Source organism: Clupea harengus, chromosome 14 (assembly GCF_900700415.2).
Source record: "Clupea harengus chromosome 14, Ch_v2.0.2, whole genome shotgun sequence".
Taxonomy (NCBI): domain Eukaryota; kingdom Metazoa; phylum Chordata; class Actinopteri; order Clupeiformes; family Clupeidae; genus Clupea; species Clupea harengus.
The window spans coordinates 11,572,335-11,596,864 of record NC_045165.1 but is presented as its reverse complement, the minus strand read 5'-3'; the positions used below and the strand labels follow the sequence as shown (position 1 = coordinate 11,596,864).

General features: G+C 41.2%; 3 protein-coding genes across 8 annotated transcripts; 1 reads left to right on the top strand and 2 right to left on the bottom strand.

Annotated features, from left to right (window-relative positions):
* The first annotated feature begins 9 nt into the window (after positions 1 to 9).
* LOC105899623 (nuclear export mediator factor NEMF) lies at positions 10 to 10,834 on the top strand. Its single transcript, XM_012826819.3, has 32 exons — positions 10 to 173; positions 454 to 522; positions 656 to 758; positions 871 to 996; positions 1,230 to 1,378; positions 1,468 to 1,535; positions 1,793 to 1,882; positions 2,550 to 2,623; positions 2,717 to 2,787; positions 2,937 to 3,012; positions 3,108 to 3,248; positions 3,593 to 3,801; positions 4,118 to 4,306; positions 4,587 to 4,650; positions 4,756 to 4,844; positions 4,950 to 5,053; positions 5,201 to 5,263; positions 5,949 to 6,061; positions 6,524 to 6,581; positions 6,764 to 6,822; positions 6,949 to 7,069; positions 7,253 to 7,541; positions 7,709 to 7,751; positions 7,835 to 7,884; positions 7,979 to 8,132; positions 8,264 to 8,341; positions 8,835 to 9,032; positions 9,162 to 9,200; positions 9,324 to 9,430; positions 9,773 to 9,816; positions 9,923 to 10,002; positions 10,339 to 10,834. Exons 1-32 carry the CDS (start codon positions 115 to 117, stop codon positions 10,414 to 10,416), a joined length of 3,255 nt encoding a protein of 1,084 aa, XP_012682273.2. The 5' UTR covers positions 10 to 114; the 3' UTR covers positions 10,417 to 10,834.
* A 235-nt stretch (positions 10,835 to 11,069) lies between these two features.
* klhdc2 (kelch domain containing 2) lies at positions 11,070 to 18,009 on the bottom strand. Of its 6 annotated transcripts, none has more exons than XM_012826825.3 (14): positions 17,684 to 18,009; positions 16,350 to 16,676; positions 16,039 to 16,118; positions 15,813 to 15,930; positions 15,398 to 15,510; positions 15,103 to 15,187; positions 14,904 to 14,987; positions 14,658 to 14,738; positions 13,946 to 14,004; positions 13,522 to 13,631; positions 13,042 to 13,114; positions 12,686 to 12,773; positions 11,932 to 11,984; positions 11,070 to 11,642 (listed from the first exon to the last, which is right to left on the bottom strand). In XM_012826825.3, exons 2-14 carry the CDS (start codon positions 16,602 to 16,604, stop codon positions 11,519 to 11,521), a joined length of 1,323 nt encoding a protein of 440 aa, XP_012682279.1. In that variant the 5' UTR covers positions 16,605 to 16,676; positions 17,684 to 18,009; the 3' UTR covers positions 11,070 to 11,518. The 6 variants fall into 6 exon arrangements, with proteins under 6 accessions (XP_012682279.1, XP_031436846.1, XP_012682276.1 ...); XM_031580986.2 differs by having other exon boundaries at positions 16,350 to 16,682; positions 17,805 to 18,009; XM_012826822.3 differs by having other exon boundaries at positions 16,350 to 16,682; positions 17,684 to 18,008.
* Positions 18,010 to 18,523: 514 nt separating this feature from the next.
* Positions 18,524 to 24,415, bottom strand: pole2 (polymerase (DNA directed), epsilon 2). The gene is made up of 19 exons (XM_012826820.3): positions 24,121 to 24,415; positions 23,548 to 23,648; positions 23,340 to 23,415; positions 23,157 to 23,234; positions 22,953 to 23,046; positions 22,424 to 22,498; positions 22,194 to 22,277; positions 22,052 to 22,108; positions 21,904 to 21,952; positions 21,656 to 21,728; positions 21,360 to 21,532; positions 21,058 to 21,147; positions 20,877 to 20,931; positions 20,583 to 20,642; positions 19,987 to 20,064; positions 19,610 to 19,718; positions 19,283 to 19,459; positions 18,989 to 19,056; positions 18,524 to 18,873 (listed from the first exon to the last, which is right to left on the bottom strand). Exons 1-19 carry the CDS (start codon positions 24,186 to 24,188, stop codon positions 18,855 to 18,857), a joined length of 1,584 nt encoding a protein of 527 aa, XP_012682274.1. The 5' UTR covers positions 24,189 to 24,415; the 3' UTR covers positions 18,524 to 18,854.
* Positions 24,416 to 24,530: the final 115 nt, after the last annotated feature.

Sequence of the window (24,530 nt, the reverse complement as noted above, 5' to 3'; positions counted from 1 at the left end):
GAGCAGTACTCGCATGCGCAGTTAAACCATGTTGCTAATGTGCAGGAGTATGTGGCTGTGGTTCAGCGTGCAAATGTTTTGATTCACTTAAGTGATAAAAGAACACCAGACAAAATGAAAACTAGATTCAATACAGTGGATATTAGGGCAGTCATTGCCGAAATCAATGCCAAGTAAGTACACTTATACTGTTGTTACGTTGTCAGGTGTGAGGCTTCCCAGCTTGCTTGATACAGTTAAACTAATGCTAGTCATGAACTTTAGCCTGTTGGTTTATAAAACCTTTAACCCTTAAGCATGGAAAACCTCATCTGGAGTTTATGAAATAGCTAGTATTACACTGGTAATTGCTAGACGTGCTATTCAACTGTATCCATATGTTTACGTCATCTCAAATATGTCTCAGAAACACAGTACTGCCCTGACAGCTTTTTCTTATCTCTACCGCGTTAGCTACATTGGGATGAGAGTGTACAATGTATATGACATCGACAACAAGACATATCTCATTCGACTGCAAAAGTAAGTGAAATTGTTACTTACCCTTCCAAAAATGGGAACATTTTCGAGATCATTAGGTGATATCGTCTATAGCTTTTACAGTTTGTTACAGAAACCATGTGTGGATGATCAATCATTTCTGTGCATGTTTCAGACCTGACACTAAAGCAGTGCTGCTGATTGAGTCTGGAATCCGAATCCACTCTACAGAGTTTGAGTGGCCTAAAAATAATATGCCATCAGGTTTTGCTATGAAAGTAAGGATATGAATATGAGCGAATGTGTTGTTTAGACATTCTTTAGAGGCCACATATTTTGTAATGCTCTGTACCACACTCATTTCATGTCTGTTTTTCCATGCCACCCTAGTGTCGAAAACATTTAAAATCCAGAAGGTTGGTGTCAGTCAGGCAGCTGGGGGCTGACAGGATTGTGGACTTCCAGTTTGGATCAGATGAAGCTGCATACCATCTGATTGTGGAGCTTTATGATAGGGTGAGAGCCTTAAGTGTACACTCCAACCTGCTCTTGGCCATCCTTCCTGGTTTTACTCTTTGGTATTGGTCAATTGATTTAGTCATTTATCTCTCTGTGTTGTATGGATTAGTATGTCTTAAACACATCATTTTTTCCCCATCCATAATCACAGTAATTAGAGGGCTTATTTTAGTCTTGTCTTTGTGTGTTGAAGCCCACTGAATACCCTGTCCGATTCTGTCTATTGTCAGGGTAACATCATCCTGGCCGACCACGAGTACACTATCCTGAACCTGTTGCGGTTCCGCACGGACGAGGTGGAGGATGTGAAGATCGCTGTGAGGGAGAGGTACCCGGTCGAGAACGCCAAGCCCCCAGAGCCGCTCATTAGCCTGGAGAGGTACGCTGATGACGAGGCTTCTGTTTCTTTTCTGACCTTTAAATGCTTCTGTGAGGTTAACGTGTCAATTATCAATGTTTACCCCACAGGCTCACAGACATTCTCTCCAAAGCTCCAAATGGAGATCAAGTGAAAAGAGTGCTTAATCCTCACCTTCGTAAGTGAAGAATATAACCCCAACCCATATACTTCATCCAGTCCCTTACCAGTATCTTTTTAGTAACAATAGTAATCGGCACAATAGTAGTAATTGAGCAGTTTTGCATGAAGGGCAACTAAGAGGGAAAAAAGTATTAAAGAAGCATTAGTATTTACATTCAGTGCCAATGAACAGATGTGTTGCAACTGCACATATGATGAAGATGCCTTCTATGTAGTTTGATGACCATTCTATGTCCCTGTATGTCCCTGCAGCTTATGGAGCCACTCTGATTGAGCACTGTCTAATGGAGGTTGGACTCTCAGGCCTCATGAAAGTAGACAGCCAGTTTGATGTCACACAAGGTAAATGACCACACGTGGCATGTGCTTTGTGATGGGATGCTGGTAACTAATAACGGCATGGGAAGGGGTTAGGGCTCAGCTGAAGGAAATAGGTGATGGAGATCATTTCCAAGCACTGTTAATGATTTAAGAATATATGAATCAAGTGCCTTGTATTAATATATTCCTTGTATGAATCATGTGCTTATGAAAGCAGGAACATGGCTTTTCTGTGTGCGTGTGTAACTTAGATTATTAGGTGCCACTTAGTCTGCATATGTACAAGAGCATGTTTAGACCAGAAGTGATAAGAAGGGTCGAACTGTGCTTCTTCCGACCTTGTGCAAAACTTCCATCCGTGCCACTACGTGGTTTTCCCTGCTGAACGCTAAACTTCTGTCTATATAAACCTTGTGCGATGTGTTTAATATTGCTTCACTTGAGTGAGCCCGATTGCAATTGTTTTTTGTCTAATAAATATACTTATATGCAGCTCCGGAGTCCTGAGGTAACTAGGCTGAATTTTCACCTATCAAAAGGACTTCGCAATTTGTTCTTTGTTGGTGTGGTGTAGTTCTAGAAGGCTGCATATAGAGGTCCTCCTTAAATCCCCTCATCATTACATAAAGACTTGAGATGTAATGTGGCAGATATTGGTTTGGTGGTATAATGTGTTGATTTCCTCTAGATACTCTTAAGGTTCTGGAAGCTCTGAAGATGGCGGAGCTATACATGGAGAAAGCCGCCACCTTCAGTGAAATGGTGAAAAAGAATCATTAAGAGCTCATATTTCCCTTCCTAATACTCAATATTAGACCAAACTAAATAATTATGTCTCTCTTTTTTTTATCACAGGGTTACATTATTCAGAAATGTGAGAAGAAACCAAGTTTAGTTCCAGATAAGCCAGCTGAAGAATTGCTGACGTATGAGCATTTAAAAAATCTTGTAAATATAGTCTTATAATTATGATTTGTGTGATTGTCTGATTGTGCTAAATTAATGACGACATGTTTAAGGTAGTAATAGCATGAGATGTTCTATTTTTATGTAAAGATTCTGTTTTACTCGTCAGGTATGAGGAATTCCACCCTTTCCTGTTTGCCCAAAATGCAAAAAGTCCCCATGTTGAGTTTGCCTCTTTCAATAAGGTGATTAACTTCATACAGTTCATACCTCTTCAGTCATTCTGGTCATGGTTTCTTTAAAGTGTCTAAACAATCTCACCTGTTGCCATTTTCACCAGTCAGTGGATGAGTTCTTTTCAAAGATGGAGAGTCAAAAGATCGATGTCAAAGCTCTGCACCAGGAGAAACAGGCTCTCAAGAAATTGGACAACGTTAAAAGGGACCATGAACATCGTCTGGAAGCCTTGCATCAGGCTCAAGTAATAACTTCTTTGCATGTGGCAGTTTTTAATCTAACGATGGGGATCGTATGATGATCATTTAATACAGTGACGGAAGACAACAGTCAATTACACTATTGTAGAAAGCATACTGGTTATTTATTATAGTATATTAGTTTATATTAGATTTATTAGATGTGCTCTTTACCATTCGATTGATTGATCCATGAGTGTGAAGTCTCTGTTGCTTGTTTTAGTCCAATTGATGGTATATTTCTGTATAAGGAATCAAATTGCGATTCGCTTCAATTGTCTACATTGTTTGTCAGCTTGTGATTAGCCCATTAATCGCCATTGTGTGCGGTATTGTGTCTGTCGGGTAGGAGGTGGACCGGCTGAAGGGTGAGCTGGTGGAGATGAACCTGCCAATGGTGGAGCGGGCACTGCAGGTGGTGAGGAGTGCTCTGGCCAATCAGGTGGACTGGGCCGAGATCGGCCTCATCGTCAAGGAGGCCCAGGCAGCCGGCGACCCCGTGGCCAGCGCCATCAAGGAGCTAAAACTGCAGACCAATCACATCACTATGCTGCTCAAGTAAGCAACTCGCAGACCAAAGTGAAACTCGTGAAAACATTACAGTGAATTGGATATTATATTTAGCAGACACTTTTGTCCTAAGCAAAATATTAAGTTTTAACAGTATGTGTGCTCCCTGGGGATCGAACTTGTGATTTTGATGTTATTAACTAGTTAAGTTACAGGAACACAATTTCACAATAATCTGTAATTACAGGGTGACTTTATGGTGACAATAGACCAGTTGGGTCATCTTGTAATGGTGTTGGTAACATACACAATTCATTTGCAGTGTTTAGAGACCAATTGTGTGTGTGTGTGTGTGTGTTCACAGAAACCCATACGTCGGCCCAGAGGGTGGGGACGAGCAGCAGGAGGAGGAGGCAGAGGTGGTGGTGGTTGAAACGCAGAAGGGGAAAAAGAACAAGAGGAAGGACAAAGAGCAGAAGGGCAAGCTTCAGAAGAACAAACCCATGCTTGTGGATGTGGATCTCAGCCTCTCTGCATATGCCAACGCTAAGAAGTAAGTTAGAGAATCTCGTCAGCAACAGAGAAAAACAACACCGCACAATCCCATCTGAGTATGTCCTGTCATCTGACTGGACAGGCTAATTTGCATCGAATGACACTAATGAATAATGCCGGCCTCGTCTGTAAAAATGATGAAAGACTGTTCACTGTCCTGTTCTGAATTTTTCCACAGCCTTGCGTTTGCGTCTCTATTTTTGCGTCGCTATTTTTGTGACTGACGGTGTTTTTTCTGTGTTTTTAATGATCTCACAACTTTTAAAATGTCTACCCAGGTATTATGACCACAAGCGCAATGCTGCAAAAAAGGAACAGAAAACAGTTGAGGCTGCGCATAAGGTGACACGGTTGTTCTTTCGTACACAGATCCTTCCTGCTTAAACAGACAGTACAAAACAAACCTTATACTGAACTGTTGCAATCATTATTTCTTTATCTTTGTAGGCTTTCAAGTCTGCAGAAAAAAAGACAAAACAGACCCTCAAGGATGTTCAAACTGTTACCAATATTCAGAAGGCCAGGAAGGTGTATTGGTGAGGCGTTCTCCACCCCAACCTTCATCCAACCTTTTTTTTCTATATTTATGCGTTAGGTAGAGATCGTTTAACTGATGCTGTTCTCCGTGATTGCTGGATTAGGTTTGAGAAGTTCCTGTGGTTCATCAGTTCTGAAAATTACCTGATCATCGCGGGGCGAGACCAACAGCAGAACGAGATGATAGTCAAACGCTACCTGAGAGCAGGTACAAACAGGAACAAAGTGTGAATATTTGACGGTCGAGGGAGACGTAGCCTGTGTATATCCCTGTATATTATCCCTTGAGTCGTGAAACTGTATCCTCCCTAGAGAAATGGGAGAGAGCAGAAATAAAAAATACTCTTTTTCTCAGGGGACATCTACGTCCACGCTGACCTTCATGGAGCTACCAGCTGTGTCATCAAGAATCCCTCAGGTAATGTGACATTTCCTACTTTTCCGACAACTTTACTTGCTCCCTTTAATATAATCTTTTAATATTGATCATGACAATTACAGTTAATATATTATCTGGAACCAAAGACACTTTCTCACAGTTTTAGTAACTGTTTATCACTCAAGACTGAGTAAATGTGACTGAGATTAAAACCGCACCATACCTTCAGTTAGTCAGCAAGGCAAGTTTATTTATATACATTTCATAGACCAAGGCAATTCAATGCGCGTTACATAAATAAGTGCAAAAGGAAAGATCAAGACAAAGTGAAAAGATAGAATATAATTAAAAGATAATAAAGAACATAATTGAAAGAACATACAAAGTGCAAAAATAAAAAAGTAAATAAATACAAAGTAGAGTGCATTTGATCAGATAACAAAAAGCATCTGAGAACAGTTGGGTCTTAAATCTAGACTTGAAACTGGCTATATTTGAATCATCTTTGATGTCATCAGGAAGGTTCCAGAGCTAAGCAGCATAGCAGCTAAAGACTCCTTCACCATGTTTAGTTTTGAAGTCTCTCAGCGTCAGTGACTTATGTATGATCTTTTGAGTGTACCATTGTTTTCCTGAGACGAATGCAGAAGGTCTGCTACATCATTGTGTTACTGATCACTGAACTCTTTCTCCACTGAGGAGCACCAACTACCCTCTCTGACAGGTGTGACCATCCCCCCACGCACACTCACGGAAGCGGGCACCATGTCTGTGTGTTACAGCGCCGCCTGGGATGCCAAGGTGGTCACCAGTGCCTGGTGGGTCCACCACCATCAGGTGAGTCCCCTATCTGATCACGTTTCACATTTCACAATATTTGTAAAACAGTCATCAATATTGTTCAGGTGTTACTCCAGTCTTTCAGCTAGAACATTTTTAGATATATTTGGCTACATTGTTCCATGTTTAAACTGAGATGTTTGCAGAATGGCTTTATCCTTCCAAAGGAAAGCAAGTCTGCTGCGTCCTGTTTAGCTCGCCGGTATCTGCTGCAATCTGTCAGGAATGCTATTATTATCAGTAAGTCCCAGTGGACTAGCGTTCTCTACAGACCTTGGGATTGTTGGGAAAGGCAATATGGACTCTACTGTAACAGATTATAGATTCCTTCGTGCAGTTCTAAAACCAAGGTTACGTGTTATTTGAAGTGCCCTTGTTGAGTGTGCTTTGGCAAGGGGCACAGCTGGTTGTTTGATGTTCATGTGAGCTATGGGGCACTTTTCCTTTCTCTCCGACCAGGTCTCAAAGACTGCACCGACTGGAGAGTATCTCACCACGGGAAGTTTCATGATCAGAGGTACAAAACATCATATTATATTATTTAATGAACTTAATATAGGCTCCCAATGATATATACATGTTTTACATGTCTGCAACATACAGTAGATGAGAAAATGGCAATGATTTATATAATGGATAAATAAACATCACTCATCTCCATTGCATAACCAAAAGCTAAATTACACAACTTCTTTGTAGGAAAGAAAAACTTCCTGCCCCCATCCTACCTAATAATGGGCTTTGGCTTCCTCTTCAAGGTACACCGTATTACTTCATTAATAAACATAAAACCTTTTTTTGTTTTGTTTTGTTTTAGTTTTTTTATATAAAAATGCCCAGTTATAGCATTTGCTCAGTTATGCGTTTGGTGCGCGTCTGTGCAGGTGGATGAGGAGAGCGTGTTAAGGCACAAGGGGGAGAGGAAGGTGAAGACCCTCGAGGAGGAAATGGATGATGTGGCCACCAGTACTGCAGACCTGCTGGAGGAGGGAGAGGAGCTTGTGGGTACGGAATCAATAATCATGTATCCAATCTATACACAAACACACAGAATTATGCTCATGGCTACATCATTATGGATACACACACACACACAGTAATGTTGTGTGGTATGATTTTAGAGGGGGGGGGCATAGTTGTGTGTGTCTTTGTAATCTGTGTAACGGGTGCTTTTATTTCTCATTTCAGGAGACAGTGGTGATGATGGGGAGGCAGAGGGAGATGAACAGGGCAGCAGTGAGAGGAAGATGGAAGGAGCGACAGCAACGGGGGCCCAGACGGCAACAGCGGGGGAGGAGGAGGATGATGATGATGATGAGGGGGAAGAAGAGAGCAAAGATCTAGTACCACTGCCCGAGGAGCCAGAAGAGGACCTGGATGAGAGGGACCAACCAAAGGAGACCGCGGAGGAAGAGGAGAGTGAAGATGTTGCTTTCCCTGACACCACCATATCTCTCTCCCACTTACATTCCAACAGGTAGTGTGGCCTGCAACATGGGCCTTCTTCATAGCCTGACCCAAAACAAATGTGTGGAGCTATTCAATATTTCATCAACCTGATGTGCCCTAACTCTTTATTGCACATTCAACTCAAGAGTGTTTTTAAGAAAGGTCAGCATTAATACTGTCTCCTACTTTCTCCAGAGTGGCTCAAGCTGCTGGGTTTAAACAAGAGGCCTCTAACCAGGTAAGATCTCACTTCACGATCAGTGCTGAAATACCAATCACCTTTTGCTCAGACTGTTCTCTGACTCGTCTGCGGTTGTGCAGGTGGATGCTGATGGACAGGGAACAAAACACGTGACTGCCAAGCAGAGAAGGTAAGGATGAGGGATCACACTCACCCCTGTATTAACTCCCATCTCTCTTTAACGCATTCACTGGATCCAAAGCGTACGTGTTCTGTCTTTGAAGGGATGTCAAGAAGAAGAAGCAAAAGCAGGATGATGTGGATGACCAAGAGGAGCCAGAGACCAATAAAGAGGCAGAGAGTATCCAGAGCAGCAGCAGCAGCAGCAGCAAGGGACAACAGCAGCCCACACAGCCCCCTCTGAAGAGAGGCCAGAAGGTGAGGTGACATTCCATAACCCAGATCTTCTCTGTCTCAGGTGAAGCTCTCATGTCTGGTTTGGAGCACATCATTGACCGAAAAATGGTCTCCGTTTGTGGGAAGCTCAAAATGTGGTTTTATGTTCTCAGAACAAGCTGAAGAAGATCAAGGATAAGTACAAAGACCAGGACGAGGAGGACCGCGAGCTGATGATGAAACTGCTAGGGGTGAGGATGACGACCAGGGCTAAAAAAAAAGACAACATGTGAAGGCTGTCCACAAAGAAAGATGTTGTTAAGAGAAGTGAGCAGTGAGGCATGTATTTTGTTTGCCAACTGGAATGATTCAGTACCTTGAACCTGCTGGCAGTGGCTATGGGTGAGACGGGTAACCTCCCCATCGACATGCCTCAGTCCTTCTCTGTGTGTACAAGAAATGAGTGCAGTTAAAGGAACCAAAATAGTCCTCTGACTAATATTTCTCGCAAGTGTTAGGTTAAAAAAAAAAAAAACGAAGCCTTGTGATGCATGGGGAAGTCATACATAGAGGGTGAGAGAAAGCACTGAAATCTTATCGTGGCATTCTGTTACATTGAGTAAGTTTGCACAAACAAGGAATGGTTGCAATTTTTTGCGTTTGTTTTGTTTAGTGATAATTCATACATTATGTTTGATTAAATCGGTATGTGATCTTTCTCACGTTTTCTGTTTTGAATTGCAGTCTGCTGGGGTAAAAGAGGAGAAAGTGAAGAAGGGAAAGAAGGGGAAAGGTAAAGACGAGAGCGTGAGGAAGGGGCCCCCGAAAGCACCGCAGAAGCCCCGGCCACAAGAGGTCGCCGTGAAGAGGCCAGAGCAGCCGGCCAGTGAGGACGCCGAGGCAGGGGCCGAGGGGGCGGCGGCCACAGAACAAGATGACAAGGTGATGGTTGCATATTGTTTGTGTTTAGTTTGTTTAGTGATGATTCATACATTATGTTTGATCAAATCTGTATGTGATCTGTGAATGACAAGTTCACTTCTTTCTCACGTTTTTTCTGTTTTGAAATAGGAAGCAGATGAACTGGATCCAGATAATCCTGGAGCGGAGGTATAAATATCAGATTATCACCTGAGACAATGAATTTGTTATAACCCAAGAGACACTGATGCTATTGTGCAAGATAACTGGTTTTAGTCACTCTGTTTTGCTGTCCACCTCTCTATGCCTTAGGAAGCAGAGAACCTGCTGACCTCTCTTACTGGCCAGCCCCATCCTGAAGACGTGCTCCTCTTCGCAGTGCCTGTGTGTGCACCTTACACTTGCCTCACCAACTACAAGTACGTGCTGAAGATCATTCAGAGAACAGGGGGAAAGACTCACTACTTGTGAGCAGTTCTGTCACAGTTTGACATTTGGCAATCTCTAGTCACTGACCACTTAGTCACAGTGCCATTCGCAGTGCTGTGGACTTGCTGCTGTCAGAAGGCAATGGGGAATAGGTCTAGGTTCCTGGTGCTGTGAAACAAATTCTCTTGTGCAAACCTTTGTCAAGTCACCATTAGGGATGTTTAAATCTCTCATCTAAAAGATTCCTCTTACACAGTTCTGTAAAGATGAGAAAATCTGGTAGACATTTGAACTAACTAATCCTGTGTATTTGTTGTGGTTGTGTGCCATAGGCATAAGGTGAAGCTGACCCCTGGCGCTCAGAAGAAAGGAAAAGGTATTTTAAATAAGTCATGTCTGTGTGCTTAAAGATACATGAAGCTTGACTTGACTTGCAATGCTGACCTTTCCGCCATAATGACCCCTTGACCTGTCTGTGACAGCGGCCCGGACGGCTGTGTTCAGCTTCATGCGTGCCAAGGAGGCGACAACTCGAGAGAAAGACCTTTTCCGCAGCGTGAAGGTAACACATCTCTCCACTTGTTTGCTCAGTTTCCAGACTGCCTGGTGCAGTCCTATTATCTTTGATCGTTTCAGTGAAAATATTCATAACTCACATATGTCCTGGCCTGGCACTGCCATCCTTCATATCTTTAACTGTACTCATTGCCCACTGACGATGAGATATACACTTACAATTCCAAGGTACAGGTGTCTTGTCAAGAGAAAGCAGAAGGTGTATCAATGGAAACGGTTTTCTGTGCTTTAAAGACCTTGTAACAAAAAGCTGTAGAAGTAAGGGGAAAATAGCCCTGCCCATATCCCTCTGATTTTGTACAATTTTGTGTTTGCCTTGCAGGACACGGACCTTTCCAGGAATATTCCGGGTAAAGTGAAGGTCTCGGCTCCAAACATATTGGCAGCCAAGAAGAAATGAGCCTGCTGTGGGTGTCTGGTATGAGTAGAGGGTTTTAAGCCTCATCTGTATATACGGTAACATGCCTGGGAAAGTACAGACAACAGCTATGAAAACAGCTATCACCCTTACTGCCTGGTGTGGATTAGACCTAATCCATGCTTATCACTGCTCACAGAAAGAGTGGACATTCTTAGGAGATTGAGGACCTCAGGACTAGATTATGGAATTCTGCTTCACCAGCACATTGAGAAACACAGTTGCCATGGCATTGCAGTGTGAGGAAAGTGAATATATTTCTTTTGCATTCATTGTTTGCATTTCTTGTGTGAAGTAATTGTCTCGCTTCCAATTCAGACAAAACAACAACCAAAAGATGTTGATGCATTTTTGTTCAAGTTTATTATATCTCCATTCAAATTAAACGATTTTAAACAAATCTCTAAACGTCTTACTTTAAAAAAATGTTTCTGGAAATAGTGTGTGCAAATCAATGACAGAAAAGTTTGTTTTGTGTTCAAACATGATCAAACAGCTACAGTAAAATTGTTTGCACTAACACAAAGCTCTGGCCATTACATTTTTTGAGTGTTCATAAAACCAGGTGAGGCTGACCTACATGACATTCACAGCAGAAAGAAAAAGAAAACACAAAGCAGAACACACACCAAAAAGCAATTTTTGCAGGCATGTATCTTCTGAACATACACGCAGCAAAGAGAAAATCCACAGGAAACAAAAATATATATAAATATATTTTGACATATGTACACAATAAAACTATGCATTCAAATAGAAACTTGTGACAGAACAGAAACAGAAGCCTGTAGCCATCCTCACAAACTGGATTTCTGCATCCAATCAAAGGGGACTCAAAAGGCAAATGGATATGGGTATATTCCTCCAATCACAACCTTTTGTTTTGATGAGCATTACCACAGAGACTGGAATTTTCATCTTGTCCTGTATCTAAGCACATACGCTGTTCACTGGCAGGCAACCAAGTCATTTTTCCAGCCTCTAGATGCAAGACAGTGGCAGTGCAATCACACAGACACACACACACACACACACACACACACACAAATACCATACATCCAAGAGTCTGAGTGGCCTGCTCGGTTTAGGACCCCATGGTGTTGTTGCTGCTCATCCTCTGTTTGAGGTTATGCAGCAGATGCTTGGGCAGGTAGTCCCAGATGGTCTCCAGCCGATCTCTGTGCTGCACTGCAGCCTCCATGCACAACCTGTGGGGCGGCCATCAATACATAGAGTCTCAGCCATACTCAAGTTATATATGATCTTATGAAGGATTATCAGTGAAGTATGACCGGGTCATTGTTGTTGTGACTCAAACATACTACAAAGATTTTACAAAAAAGAGGATGATCGGCCTAGCCTAAGACTAGGGCAACCAGTCGCCTTCTTGACTAAAAGGGCTGTTTTATCAGTAATGTCATGCATGGCATGATAGAATAACAAGAAGGTCAGAATCTGGGCCACTAAACAACAACAGGGTTCAGTCACCTTACTCACCTTGCCAATGACTTGGGCTGGACATTGAACACCAGTAATTCACTGCTATGGGCCTGTTAAGATAATGATATCATCAAGGGTATTACTGCCAGATCGATTTAGACCGAGGCCACAGGCACATTCAAAACAGTAACATGATTCTGTTTGACAGGCCGACTGCTTGTTGTCCATTCAATTATTTATTTCCTGGGTAATTCATAGGTAAACTCAGTCATGCAATTTACCTCAGCACTCAATACTAGCCCCAAGTTCAAGGAGGAGCAGGAGCAACCCAAGACAGTGGAATGCTCTCAGGGAAAGAAGGTGCAATCTACAACCCTCAATGATTCTTCGCTTTTTCCCTCGAAAACCTTTAATCCCACGAAATAACCTATAACCTTTTTACTTCTACATAGATCCTTTAAAAGGTGCTTCTACGTAGATCCCTTAAAGGTTCTCAGCAAAAATTGAAAACTGTAAGGGTTTTCATACAATAGTCCCTTCCACTTCAAGTGCTATATAGTGCTTACACAGATTTCAACAAGGGCACTATAACTGTTATAGAGTGCATTGGCAAAGTCTTGAGCAAAAACTAAATTAATTTATACATTTTATAATAAATAATAACAATTAAAAAAATGCATCTGTTTTCTTTGGGCTAGAATTATACCATGCTTCTCATTTCCCCCCCCCTCAATACATGAAAAGTTTATCAGTGAACAAGTGGACTGAAGCGTCTAGTATGCAGGGTAGTAAGAACGGTGAAGATACTCACTGCTCGTTCCCGGGATAGAAGGTTATTGGCACAGCCTCCGAACACAAACACCTCCCCCTCGGGGCCGTAGCACGTCGTATGCCAGAGCCTGCACCAGGGACAGAAGGAAACCAGATCTTCACACTCCATTACAACCGGAGAGAGCACCGGGGCCCTCAGCTTGCGCTAGTAAACTGCACTCACAAGACACGCATTACAAATTTGACATAACTGCAGCCAGATTTTTCCACTGTAATTGAAGGAGTGCTTGAGAACAGCCCGTAAAATTGAACACGTTAGCTTAACGTCTGTCTGTATGCTCCATTTTTATTCTCCCCGTTCTCGTCAGCTGCTGAAATCTACAGGAATGCCAGTACCTGGGGCTCTCAGTATGGTTGTGCTTGAAGGACTTCCATTCATTCTTGCTGATGCTGTACAGCCAGGCGTCACCTGTGAGCATAATTTCAGAGCTACATTAAAAAAAAAAATCTGAAGAGCACATACATAGTGAGAAAAAGATAAAGAGCATTCATTGACATGTGTTAATGTGTATTTACCTCACATTTGTTTAGAATACCTGACCATTTTCCTGACATAGAGCTGTCTATGCATTTTGATCACAGAAATAGCTGCTCTCAGAGATAATTGTTTATATGACTCTCCAATGCTCTACAATCAGGAACTTAAACAAAGAAATCAATTCTGTCTCCAGTGGCTTCACAGGAAACATCCAAAGAAACGTCTGTGCCTGTGAAGTATTTGACCCGTGTTCACACCCAAACACACTTGCACCCTCTATGGGACTACTAGAGGACTCTGTAAAATCACTGAGGCTAAGGCACTGCATGCACACTCACTGAGAGTCTGTCTGTAGGTGGTGAAGCCTCCAAACAGGAATATGTGGTCTGAGGACACCGGGGTGAAGGAATGCCAGGAGCGACCCACCGGACCGTTCTGGGGTACAGACCTGAGAATGGAAGTGTTGGCACAAAGCACAGTCAACAGTAAAAACAGGTGAAAATTATGTCTGGGGTGCTGACCAATGACAATCATGCACGGAAACTCGGCAGTGGGAACAGCTGTTGCAAGCTGTTAAAAGGTAATCTGCGACATGGAATGAACACAAGCTTAAACACTAGGCACCAAATTGCAGATCACCACAAGTCCTTGCCTCGCTCATGATAGTTTGATGAATATTGATAGTATGACAGCCTATGTGCTGCCCCGTAGTCTAGGCTTTATTTGATGCCATTGCTCACTTACATTTCTAAAGATACTTACATTTCGCTCCACTCCCAAGTGTCCAAATTAATATAGTACAGGTCATTCAAGCGGTAATTCTGGATGAAGAGCACAGATGGTTAATATATAATGCTAACACACTAGCGGTGCCTTCATCAGAATGGGACAACAGGATTCTCTGTTAACTAATGCTTCTTTCAGTCCCACCAGGATCTTGCAAGGGTTTGTTGTGATTGTTGTGGCCAAAAGTGACAGAATTTCCTGCGGGAACTCTCAGAAATTGCAGTGATTTTGAGGTTATTTCTAATTTCCTATGGGAATTCCTAAAATTGTGATGCAGTGATTTTGACAATAAAAACAACCACAAGTAATGAAGGAGTTCCATGAGTTTATGGGTTTTTTTTGCAGAACATTTTGAAACCCAAGATCCTTCAATTAGCATGAATTTGCGAAAATGGCAAGGTTGCAAAATCCTGAAGGGACTGTTCTCTACACTTTAGTACATATAAGATAATACAGATAACACAGATTATCTATAACACAGATAATAATATTCCATCAGTGAATGATACGTACATGAAAAGTACATTTAAGTACACAGTTGTAAAATACAAAGTGAGAAGATACACACCCTGAAAGACTAAATCAAAAGAAACCTTTTCATCACATGACCACACAACAACATATGTTGATATTTTACATTAAAATTACAAAAAAAGAGTGTTTTAGGTAAACAACCATATCAACTCACCATGTATCGACCCCCAAACACATATCCTCTATTGCCAACAGCTGCACAGGCATGGGCTGCCCTCGGAGATGGGGAATTACCCTAAATAATGGGAGAGATAAGGATGGTATTAATTATTTACCTGTCCAGATCATTTACAGTATGCATTTAAACAGGAGAGTAAGTAAAGGGACCAGCAAATGGTTGTCAACTAGAGGCACGACTGATCAGGCAATCATGGTGTGATTGGTTGATAACTAGGCCCACCTTTGTGACTGGTTGGCTCCAAGACAGTGTTTCCAAATCCAGAACGTGGACATGGTTATTCCAGCCACGTGCTATATGATTGCCCTACAAATAAAAACACATAACATACTGTATACATAAATAAATATCAAACCAGTGTGTTCATATGTACAAATGCCCTTTATCCCAATAGTCAACACATCCAAGTCTAACAACTCACCATAATGATAGAAGTCTCGTCAAATTCAAAGGTCCCTCTGTGACCCTCTTGTGAAAAGTAGCCATAGCCACCAAAAAACACCAAGCTGTTGTTGAAACACACAGAACAGTGGACTAAGTGAACTGATCAAATTGCCAAGACTGATTCTCAACTTAGAAAACCTAAGTACAACCTAACTACAACACTGAAACAATTCTAAGTGTATTAGCCTTGTGTGTACATAGACTTGACGTAGACTTGGCTTTAGTTACAGTAGAATACAGTGCTTGAATACAGACCGCAATCTGTCCCCCACCTATTTTTGTACACCCAGCAGCCCAATTTGTCTTTGCAAGTGGGGGCTAGGCCTTTGAGATTAGTCATCTTCTCCCAGCGCAGCACAGGGCATCTCAGAGGAAGACGATACACCTGAGGGGCAGGGGGCAACGCAGGAGAAGCGCGGTCAGGACAGGCACAGCTACTATCTACTACATGATCCTAGAACTCATGCAGGTAAGGCAATGACTGTGCCAAGGTCATAGATAATATTACCAGTAAGTACAAGTCCTGATGAAAAATGCATGCCTTCAATCGCACTTGATTTTAGGTTTGAATAAATATCTCTTTCAGATGGTTAATTGTAATATGCATGTAAATGAAAGAAAACAGGTCAATCCTATGCTACAAATGATTTCTGAATGTAATAGCTGTGACATTACAGTATAACTTACTAGATTGGTGTTTCCATTGGTATGGTGCCCACCAAAGAGATAGAGAACGCCGTCCACACATACACCACAACTGCCAGACATGGAGGCTGGCAACTCGCCCTCTGTTAACTGCATTTTCCTGCAAAAGACATCAGAACTAAATGAGATTCGGGATTCAAATTACACACGTACGGCTTATGAGAACTAGTTTAATAACTGAACAGCAAAATGTAATATAATGAATTACCATCTTTCTGTTTCCATGTTATAAATCCACATTTCACTCCTGGGCAGGTACAACTCAAACAGCCCCATGGCCTCTGCATTCTGATTGAGAGGGACAGGAGTTTTTTAAATATAATAAATATAAATATAAATAATATAAAATATAATATTCAAAGCATTAATAGCAATACAACTAAGACAACTGGGTCAGCTACATGTTTTCAAACATTACAGAGAAATAAAAACTGTTTAACTGAGTAAAAGAGAGAAAATAATTATGATATTTCCATAAAGAAGATTTAAATAGTGTCAAACCTTGATATTAAGCCTTACTTGGAAGCATACCTTGTATCCTCCCCACACGAACATGAAGTTTCCATCAACAACAGCAATATGACCACTGCGTTCTGGAGGAGTGTCCACCTTTGACAGGTGCATATCTGTGTCGACCACCACCACCACCTCCTCTTCTTCCTCCTCATCCCACACCACCCAGTCTCTTTCATCTTCATCTCTCTCAGAGTCCTCGTCATCCTCAGGCCCTCTTCTGGGCATGGCATCAGCCAAATCGTCCTCCATCTCTGCCATGGCAGTCCTGCTGCTCAAACAACGTAGGGGAGAGTGGGGTGATTTGTGCCAGCAGGGAAGTTGTGCCACCCACTGTTTCTAGGGAACCATAGAAGAAATTGGTCATGTGACCACACATTTTTGAAGAGTCAGCCATTTTACTCATCCTGCAAAGAAGAGAGCCTCATTGCATGAGAGGAAAGCACATTTAAGTTCAAAAAACTTTTTTTGCCTTCCAAAGAAAAATTTCTATGATCAAGGTTGTTTGATTGTTGTGTCTGAACAGTTATAGACAAGTTTGAAAACATTTCACACATGTGTTAGTGCTTTGGAGCCAGCCAGAAGGGAGCAGAAATGTATATTCCCCTGTTGCATCGACAAGTGGGTTGTTCTGAAGTAGGCCAGATCTGTGAAGAGAATTGCAGTCAATTTGGTCTTCATTTGAATTTCAACTTGCACCGGGGGCAAGTTGTGCCACGAGACATATTTCTTAAATAATCTATTTCAGGTCCAAAGTGATTGTTCCCAGGGATGCACCACATCCTGAAATATATGTACATATTTTATTTGGAAGCATTACTGTCATGGCCTCGCTTTAAAGTCACTTTAAGTAAAAACTGGGACAACTCACCCCACTCTCCCCTAAATCATAAGGTGAAAGCTCCTCTTTCCCCATTACTGGTCATTGTCAGAAAAAATAGGTTACGCCGTTCGTCATTCCCTCAAATACGAGTTTTTGACTGTTCTTTCAAGCAGCATCCGATTAGCAATGACTTAAGGCTTGGGTTGGGCCATCCAAGGACTGGACCGCACAAGGAAAAACACTAGTCTATGTTTCAATATTAAAACACAGTCAACTATTTCCAAATACATTTGAAGCTGGCTACTTCAGTGTTTGAGAATTTCGACCATACAGACTAATAACATCTTCAGTAAGCTAGCAAGTAATACGATTGCGGTCTTGGTTAGCACGGGGCGTTAGAGGGATCAAAACAAATGCACATGTCAGCAGGCATGTCAACAAGAAAATACCAATACGCATCAGACATAAACTGCAGATACGTTGTAACATTTTTGCGTTTTCGTTAAAGCATTCTTACCGTTTAGACCAACCAGAGGCTCTTCAGTTCGTGCTAATGTTGATAACGTGAACGTTATTGTAGGCAGCTAACTTATTTCTGCTGTTGGTCCTAGCTAATGCTAGCAACATAGGTTACATACCTTGCGACAGTGCATGCACTGCAGTTTACGAGCACTGAATCAGGAGTAATACCTGCCTATGTCGAGATCAAACGCGCGCAAAAAATAGTTAAAAACAAGTCTGTGGTGGCTCGGATACAGTTAATTGCAACAGAGACGAGCAAAATGTATTTGTTTAACTGCAAGAGGCCGAACCGGAAGTGAGTGGAATCAACAGAGATTGGCCACTTATCAGGTCCCTCACAACCGAACCTGAACACGAGAAAAGTAATTTGCATCAAGCCCAAGCAAGCAATCTCAGATTGTGTTGCGTCACCAAGTGTAAGGAGATTTACGAACGCCAGAAGATGCCTAAAGTCGCAAACAAATCTTCAGACGTTTTGAACTGCTTCATTGAAATAAACATTTTATTTGAAACTCGTAATGATATTTCTCATGTCGCTCATGTCGTAGTTTCTTTAAACCTGCCAAAACGTATTTGAAAAATAAAACTCACGGCTATGGTCTCGCACCCATACCACCTTATTTCAGAATTAGCAAATGATTGACCCTGGACACTGATGAAAACCTCCAGGTGACTTGATGTGACACACAGTGAACTTGTAATAAGTGGCAGTGGCAAGAGCATGAGTGTAGATATCATCCAGTAGTTTGAGTTCACAATCCATTTCCGTCTTTAGGATGCACAAATACTTAAAACTGTCTTTGACTTTCTGAAATGTGAACACAACAGTTTTGTAATGTTCATGGTCATTGAACTATAACTAAAGAATGAAACAAAAAGTTGTCAATCATTAACATCACTCTTCTAAAAGTGACATTTGTAGATACTTGTATTTGTACTTTGCAGAAAGTAACAGACACATACAATCTTTTTTTTTCAAAACTAATAGCGCTGTTTTTCTCATTATACGTCTTTTATTGACAGTAACAATAAAACAGACATGGAAGTTAACACAAGATTAAAAAGACATTTATAGAAATCAAAATCACACAATATTTTACAAGAGTGTACAGTCACAAAAATGCTGCCATGATTGCCGTGTTTGCCATGTCAGCTACAGTCCTTTGCTACAGTCCTTGAAGTTTGCTGGAAACAGAAAAAATGCAAACATGACTTTATACAAACAAATCCTTCTGAATTAATATCAGCAGTAAACAGATCTGAATATGGCAGAACTGACACAACTACATGAATCCCATACCTGTCCTCTGCTGTTCGGTTGGAGGGGTAGTACACCTTAAATGTGAAGCCACTTTTAGGAAATGATCCCTAAAACAGTGAACCAAATGAATGGAGAAATCACAAAGAAAATTATATTTTCTAACTGTGGATGATATGCACTAAAAATATGAAACGAATAACAATGCTAGATTTTTTGTACTAAAATGCAAGTATTTCAGAGGTTTTGAGTATATTCATCTACAGTAAGCTTAGACAAGACTCTTAATGAGAGTACAGTGCCTACATCTCTATATTCTACACAGAAATGACATACCGGATTGATGCACAGACAGTCTTGGTTGGTGATGTTGAAGGGGTCATATTTGTCAGCGAAGACAATGACGTCCGGAACAGGGTAAACCCGCATCGCATAGTCATACGCCCAGTACACCGGGCTGACATACAAGGGCAAAGGACTCAGATGGCCTTGGCACAAGATGGTCTTCACAAACTGCAATTTATAATGACAAAGAAATAAAAACATAAAATAAATCATTATGAAATGAACATCCCCAATGTAAAGGGTAAGGAAGACTGCTAATGTTGTGTCTGGATGAGAGCATAGCATAGGCTCTCTAGAGGTTCAGACGCCACTACTCACGTGGTTGGAAATATCCAGAGTGCCACTCGGCATGCGCACACAATTCCTGCACATTTTGTTGACTAGGTCTTCTCTCATCACTATGATCTCCTGACTACAGTACTGGATTCTGGAGAAGGGCAAAACAAATGTGGTGAGTCTAACAAACCAGGTAGTAAATGATGTCAGATGCAAATAAATCTGCAGTGAACATCAAAATATAACATAACTTTTAAATAACACTTGAAATACTGCTGTCTGCATCATGATTACTGTTGTGACCTACAGAACACTACAACAGATCATATACATAGAGCTTACTGGGGCGTAGACTAAGCAACTGTGATATAACAACTGAGGAAGATGTCATTAACGACCAAGGGAAGGTGGTGTGCTACCTGCATGGGTTGGTAGTGAACACAGAGGAAGGCACTCGCTGTCTGAACTCCTCTGTGATGTGTTCTGACAAGGGGGGCCTGTGGGTATCCATTATTCACATTACATTTAGTCATTTCGCAGACGCTTTTATCCAAAGCGACGTACAAAGGAGAAAACAATCAAGCTACGAGCAATAGAGACGTAGTGTAACAATAAATACTACTTTACACAAGGAGTAAAAAGTGCAGGAATGTAACTACTGTAAGTGCGAGTTAAGTACTAGTTAGAGGAAATAGCATTAGAGGAAAGATAAGGAGAGATAGAGAAAGGAAGAGGAAGGGAGAGGAAGTGCAAGTTAGCAAAGGAGGCGTTCTCTGAAGAGTTGGGTCTTCAAGAGCTTCTTAAAAGGTAGAACACACATTCACACACATTCAGCAAATGTTACAAAACAATAAAACCATTCTCACCACTCAGACCGTTTCTCAAAATACTCTACGGACCACACAAAGGGACTTGATTCTCATTCCAGATGTCCTCAAACGTTTTTTATAACATGGTCACACCCAAGGCCCTAAGACATGTAATTAATGCAAATGGGCTTGTTGCACACTCTCACCGTGGCAGTATTGCACTGGGGCCAGGGTCTTCAGGGCCTGGGACGAACACAAAGCGGCTACTGCAGTTACATAGGACACAAACACTGTTAGGAGGTTCCCAATTCCTATGTGCTTAGCAAAACAAGGTAATTAAGGACAGACAAATGAGAGCTTTAATCAATAACGATGCAATATACATTTTAGAATGTCTTTCCTAACACATAAATATAAAAAACAAGGATACAGATTTAGTTTGTGAACATCCACATGATTTCTCAATAGGACAATAAAACATTGAAGTGCTGTAAACATACCTGTTATGGATGTTTGGATATTCACATATCACATCAGCAAGAGCTTTGAATGATTCTAAAAGGATCAACGACATAAAATAGGTATATAACAACTTAAAAGAGAGGGAGAACATGTTAACACGATAGGGGAATCTGAATTTTGAAAAAGAAACGTAACATTAAAGCCATTTCATAAACACACCTTTCAGTGATTTGATCTGGTTTTTGCCATATGGGGCTGAGGAGAAGTTGCCACAGAAGATGAAGCAGGTGGGAGGCATAGCTGAATATCCTACAGAAAGTCAAACAGAGAGTGTCAATTCAGTTGACCACAATCAGCACAAATGTCATAATCTGTGTAGTACATTGAAAACACCCTAGCCTTCATACGAAAAAAGACTACAAGACTTCCACTGATCCTTTCCGTGCTGCCAAGTCCTTCAAAGAAATTACGAACAAAAAATGTAACCTTGCGGTATATCAACTTAAAAAAAATTACGACACCTGCAAACATAGTGTGGATCTTCTCCAGAACCTCAACATTGTCCAGCCATAGGTCAGACACAATGATAAACATGGCATCCTCATTCTCTTCCTCCAGTTGTTTCAGCTTGGCAGAGGCTTTGACTGAGGTGGTGGACGGGCCTCCAAAAAAGTTCATGTTTCCATAATAGGCTCTGAAGAACATGTTGAGAATAAGATGTGATGAAACACACTTCAGTACCAGCCAAATAAATGCATGCATTTCGAAACTGCAATGGCATCAAGAAATGACTGGTAGAATGTGTTAGTCTGTTTACCTTGTGGTGGAGGAGGGTTCAGTCGGTGGAAACCCAAAGGCATTCACATGGAGGACTAAATCTTCATACCATCCTGTATTTAATTGTAAAAAAAAAAGTGAATTAAAGGGCAATTAAGAACAGCAAACAATAACTAATCATTTACGTACGGAGCTAGTTTCCCACATGAAGTGCGGTTACAATTCATGCATAACGCACACTGAGTGCAAATGAGTTGAGATAACTGAATAGCATAATGGTCACTTTACCTTCAGCAAGAACAAAGCAGGACTCTGTGTAAAGACCGCTGTGGAACTGGTAAGGAAGGGGTTAAGGTGCATAGCAGCACTGACAGGAAACTGGCTATTCAAAACTTTACAAATCAACTTTACAAATCAACTGCATGCCAAAGGATATTGCCTTCGATATGTCCAGCTGTACTGTGCCACTTGGATCTTCAAGGTAATATTTGCCCTGCGGATGGAAAATACAAATAAAAGATAAACATGAAGAATTCATGGCATCAATGTGTCAAAACAAAAGATTTGTACCTCTTTACCTCTTTTAGTTGTGTTATCATGCCCAAGATGATGACCTCCCCCAGCTTAGCAGTGCTTCCCAAGAGTGCTTCAACAGTTTTCAGCTACCGATCAAATCAAAATAAATCATTAAGAGAGGAACGTAGCAGTTTATTGTATTATTTCATAGCATCTTAACTTTGTTGTCTGTTTGTTAAGGTGGCATTGCTTCTGCTAGATAACTGTAAATGCTCCAAGACTTTCACATTACCTGGAATTTATTTCTGCCCTCCTCTGGAGCTGAGCCAATCACAGGAGGAGTGAAAAGTTCATGCCTGTGAGTGCGCTATGGCAACAAGACATAACAACTACCTCAGAAAAAATAACATTACACTGAACACCAAAACAAGATTCAACGCTTCCTAGATGATGACTTCACTAATGCTTTTTGTTGGATCAAAAGCATTTGCCAAATCTCTCAAACATGAAATGTAAACAATGACTAAATCAGGTTCTGCACTGTATATATGGAATGGAAAAATCCCTACTCTACTTGATTCAATGCACCAGGTCTGCATTTTATGTATTTATTACGTATTTTTACTGTGTATTGTGTATTCTTATTATGTATTGTTTTTTTTTTTGTTTTTGTATTTTGAAACACATGGCTTGGGTGGTCACTTCAAGTTCTATGTTATTCTCTCTTTTATGTTGAATAACCCTTTTGTAAAGCACTTTGTGACTTATGTCTGTGAAAAGTGTTATACAAATACATTTTACTTAGTTATTTACTTACTAACCTGTTGCAGGATGGTGTAGCGTTCTCTGAAGAGCTCAGCTTTGTCCCTGGCCAGGCCACAGAGGCCAGGTGATGGATTAGTGGTCATGCTGAGACTAACCGAACCAGAATGAGAGGATTAGAGCTCAACACCCAGCTGAATGCATGCTACCATGCACATCACAAAGGAATAATTAGCATTCTTGAATGGGTTATGGGTACGTACGGTACAAATTTCTTCCTCTCTGCACTGTAAATATATCTTGGAACATCAAACGCTCCAATGATGTTGAAAACATTGTCTCTAAAAATAAACACAATAAAGTAAATAATTTTCATACAGAAATAAGCAGTGCCTGCTGAATAAGGCAGCAACAGGATGATATGTGTAGTCTGTATGTAAACTTACATTGTCTCATCGCTTGACTGACTGCAGTCCTGCACAGCAGTCTCCACCACAGCCAGCTCAATCATGCTAGAAGATACTGAAGGAGGAAAGAGTCAATACATTTCAAATTAATAATTCAGTGGGCACTATAACTAAGACACTGTAGCATCTCAGTGATTTGTTTTCAGTATTGTTTTGTAAAATCTGCAAACCAGTATGTGTCACTTACATGGCTGTTTTTCCACAGCATCCAATATGCGCTCAATGACATCATTCAGCTCGACCTCACTCACAGATTCCAATACCTCCAATAAATACTTGCTGGCTTCCCTGTGAAAGCACAATGTAGTTGTCAAAACCTGATCACAGCAGCGTAGTAGGCACCCCATCATAAATGACAAGATAAACTGATTTAATACACCTAATAAGCACAATTTCAAAACGAACAGTGTGGCTTATTCGTTGTCTACAGAACGACCACGGCTGTTAGTTTTGTGAAAGGAGTGATCATGTAGTTGTCATCAGTAGTGATTCTTTCCCAATAATACAACTCGGGGGAAAGTCTTCTGCCAGCTTTCTGGATCCAAGAACGTAAAACCGTCTACCGAAAACATTGTTTATCTATCACGTTAGCTGTCTAAGTTAGCCGTGCTCATCATCTGACAGTAATATAATGGTGCACAGAGCCAGCTGCCACCAACTACGTTTTACGCCAGCTCGCAGGTCTTAGAACAGTCTTTGTTTTCAGACAGAACATGAATGTGGCATCACTAAATCAGCATTTATTTGAAACAAGACGTACGGTCGTAGCATTAATCCACGCATCTTGAACCCAGAAGAAACCTTGGTCTTCACTTTCCGAACATCCATTTTCAGCTTTAACTGTTGGCGCTAAATTTCAACTTCCGTTTCTGGGTTAAGTCTTCCGCTGGGATTACAAAGATATTTTCTGAGGGTAGCGATCATGCACTCGTCTGCTAGATAGGTAGTCGTCCAGGAAACACTCTTAACTAGTCTAAATACTGCATGCCATGCTTAATAAGATGCATTTTCTTTTTGTTTCAACTGTTGAACTATTAACACTGTAAAAGCAGTATTGCCAAGGCAGAGCGAACATGCAGAAGTAACCTTAAAGTTACCATGCTGGACATTTTTGCCAATTGCCAGACCTTGGGGCTACTTTTAAAATCATATTTTTGAGTACGCTCTGTG

Excerpts from the sequence above, each read along its gene's own strand:
- LOC105899623 (XM_012826819.3), top strand. The coding sequence starts at position 115 with ATGAAAACTAGATTCAATACAGTGGATATTAGGGCAGTCATTGCCGAA. Across the intron at positions 4,651-4,755 it reads CAGTTGAGGCTGCGCATAAG|GCTTTCAAGTCTGCAGAAAA; the intron begins GTGACACGGTTG and ends TTATCTTTGTAG. Across the intron at positions 5,264-5,948 it reads TGTCATCAAGAATCCCTCAG|GTGTGACCATCCCCCCACGC; the intron begins GTAATGTGACAT and ends CCTCTCTGACAG.
- klhdc2 (XM_031580982.2), bottom strand. The coding sequence starts at position 17,024 with ATGAAGACCAAATTGACTGCAATTCTCTTCACAGATCTGGCCTACTTC. Across the intron at positions 12,774-13,041 it reads AACCATACTGAGAGCCCCAG|GCTCTGGCATACGACGTGCT; the intron begins GTACTGGCATTC and ends TCCCTGGTGCAG. Across the intron at positions 11,643-11,931 it reads CAGCCCAAGTCATTGGCAAG|GTTGTGCATGGAGGCTGCAG; the intron begins GTGAGTAAGGTG and ends GCCGCCCCACAG.
- pole2 (XM_012826820.3), bottom strand. The coding sequence starts at position 24,188 with ATGGATGTTCGGAAAGTGAAGACCAAGGTTTCTTCTGGGTTCAAGATG. Across the intron at positions 22,109-22,193 it reads TGATAACACAACTAAAAGAG|GGCAAATATTACCTTGAAGA; the intron begins GTAAAGAGGTAC and ends TTCCATCCGCAG. Across the intron at positions 19,719-19,986 it reads TTCACTACCAACCCATGCAG|AATCCAGTACTGTAGTCAGG; the intron begins GTAGCACACCAC and ends GCCCTTCTCCAG.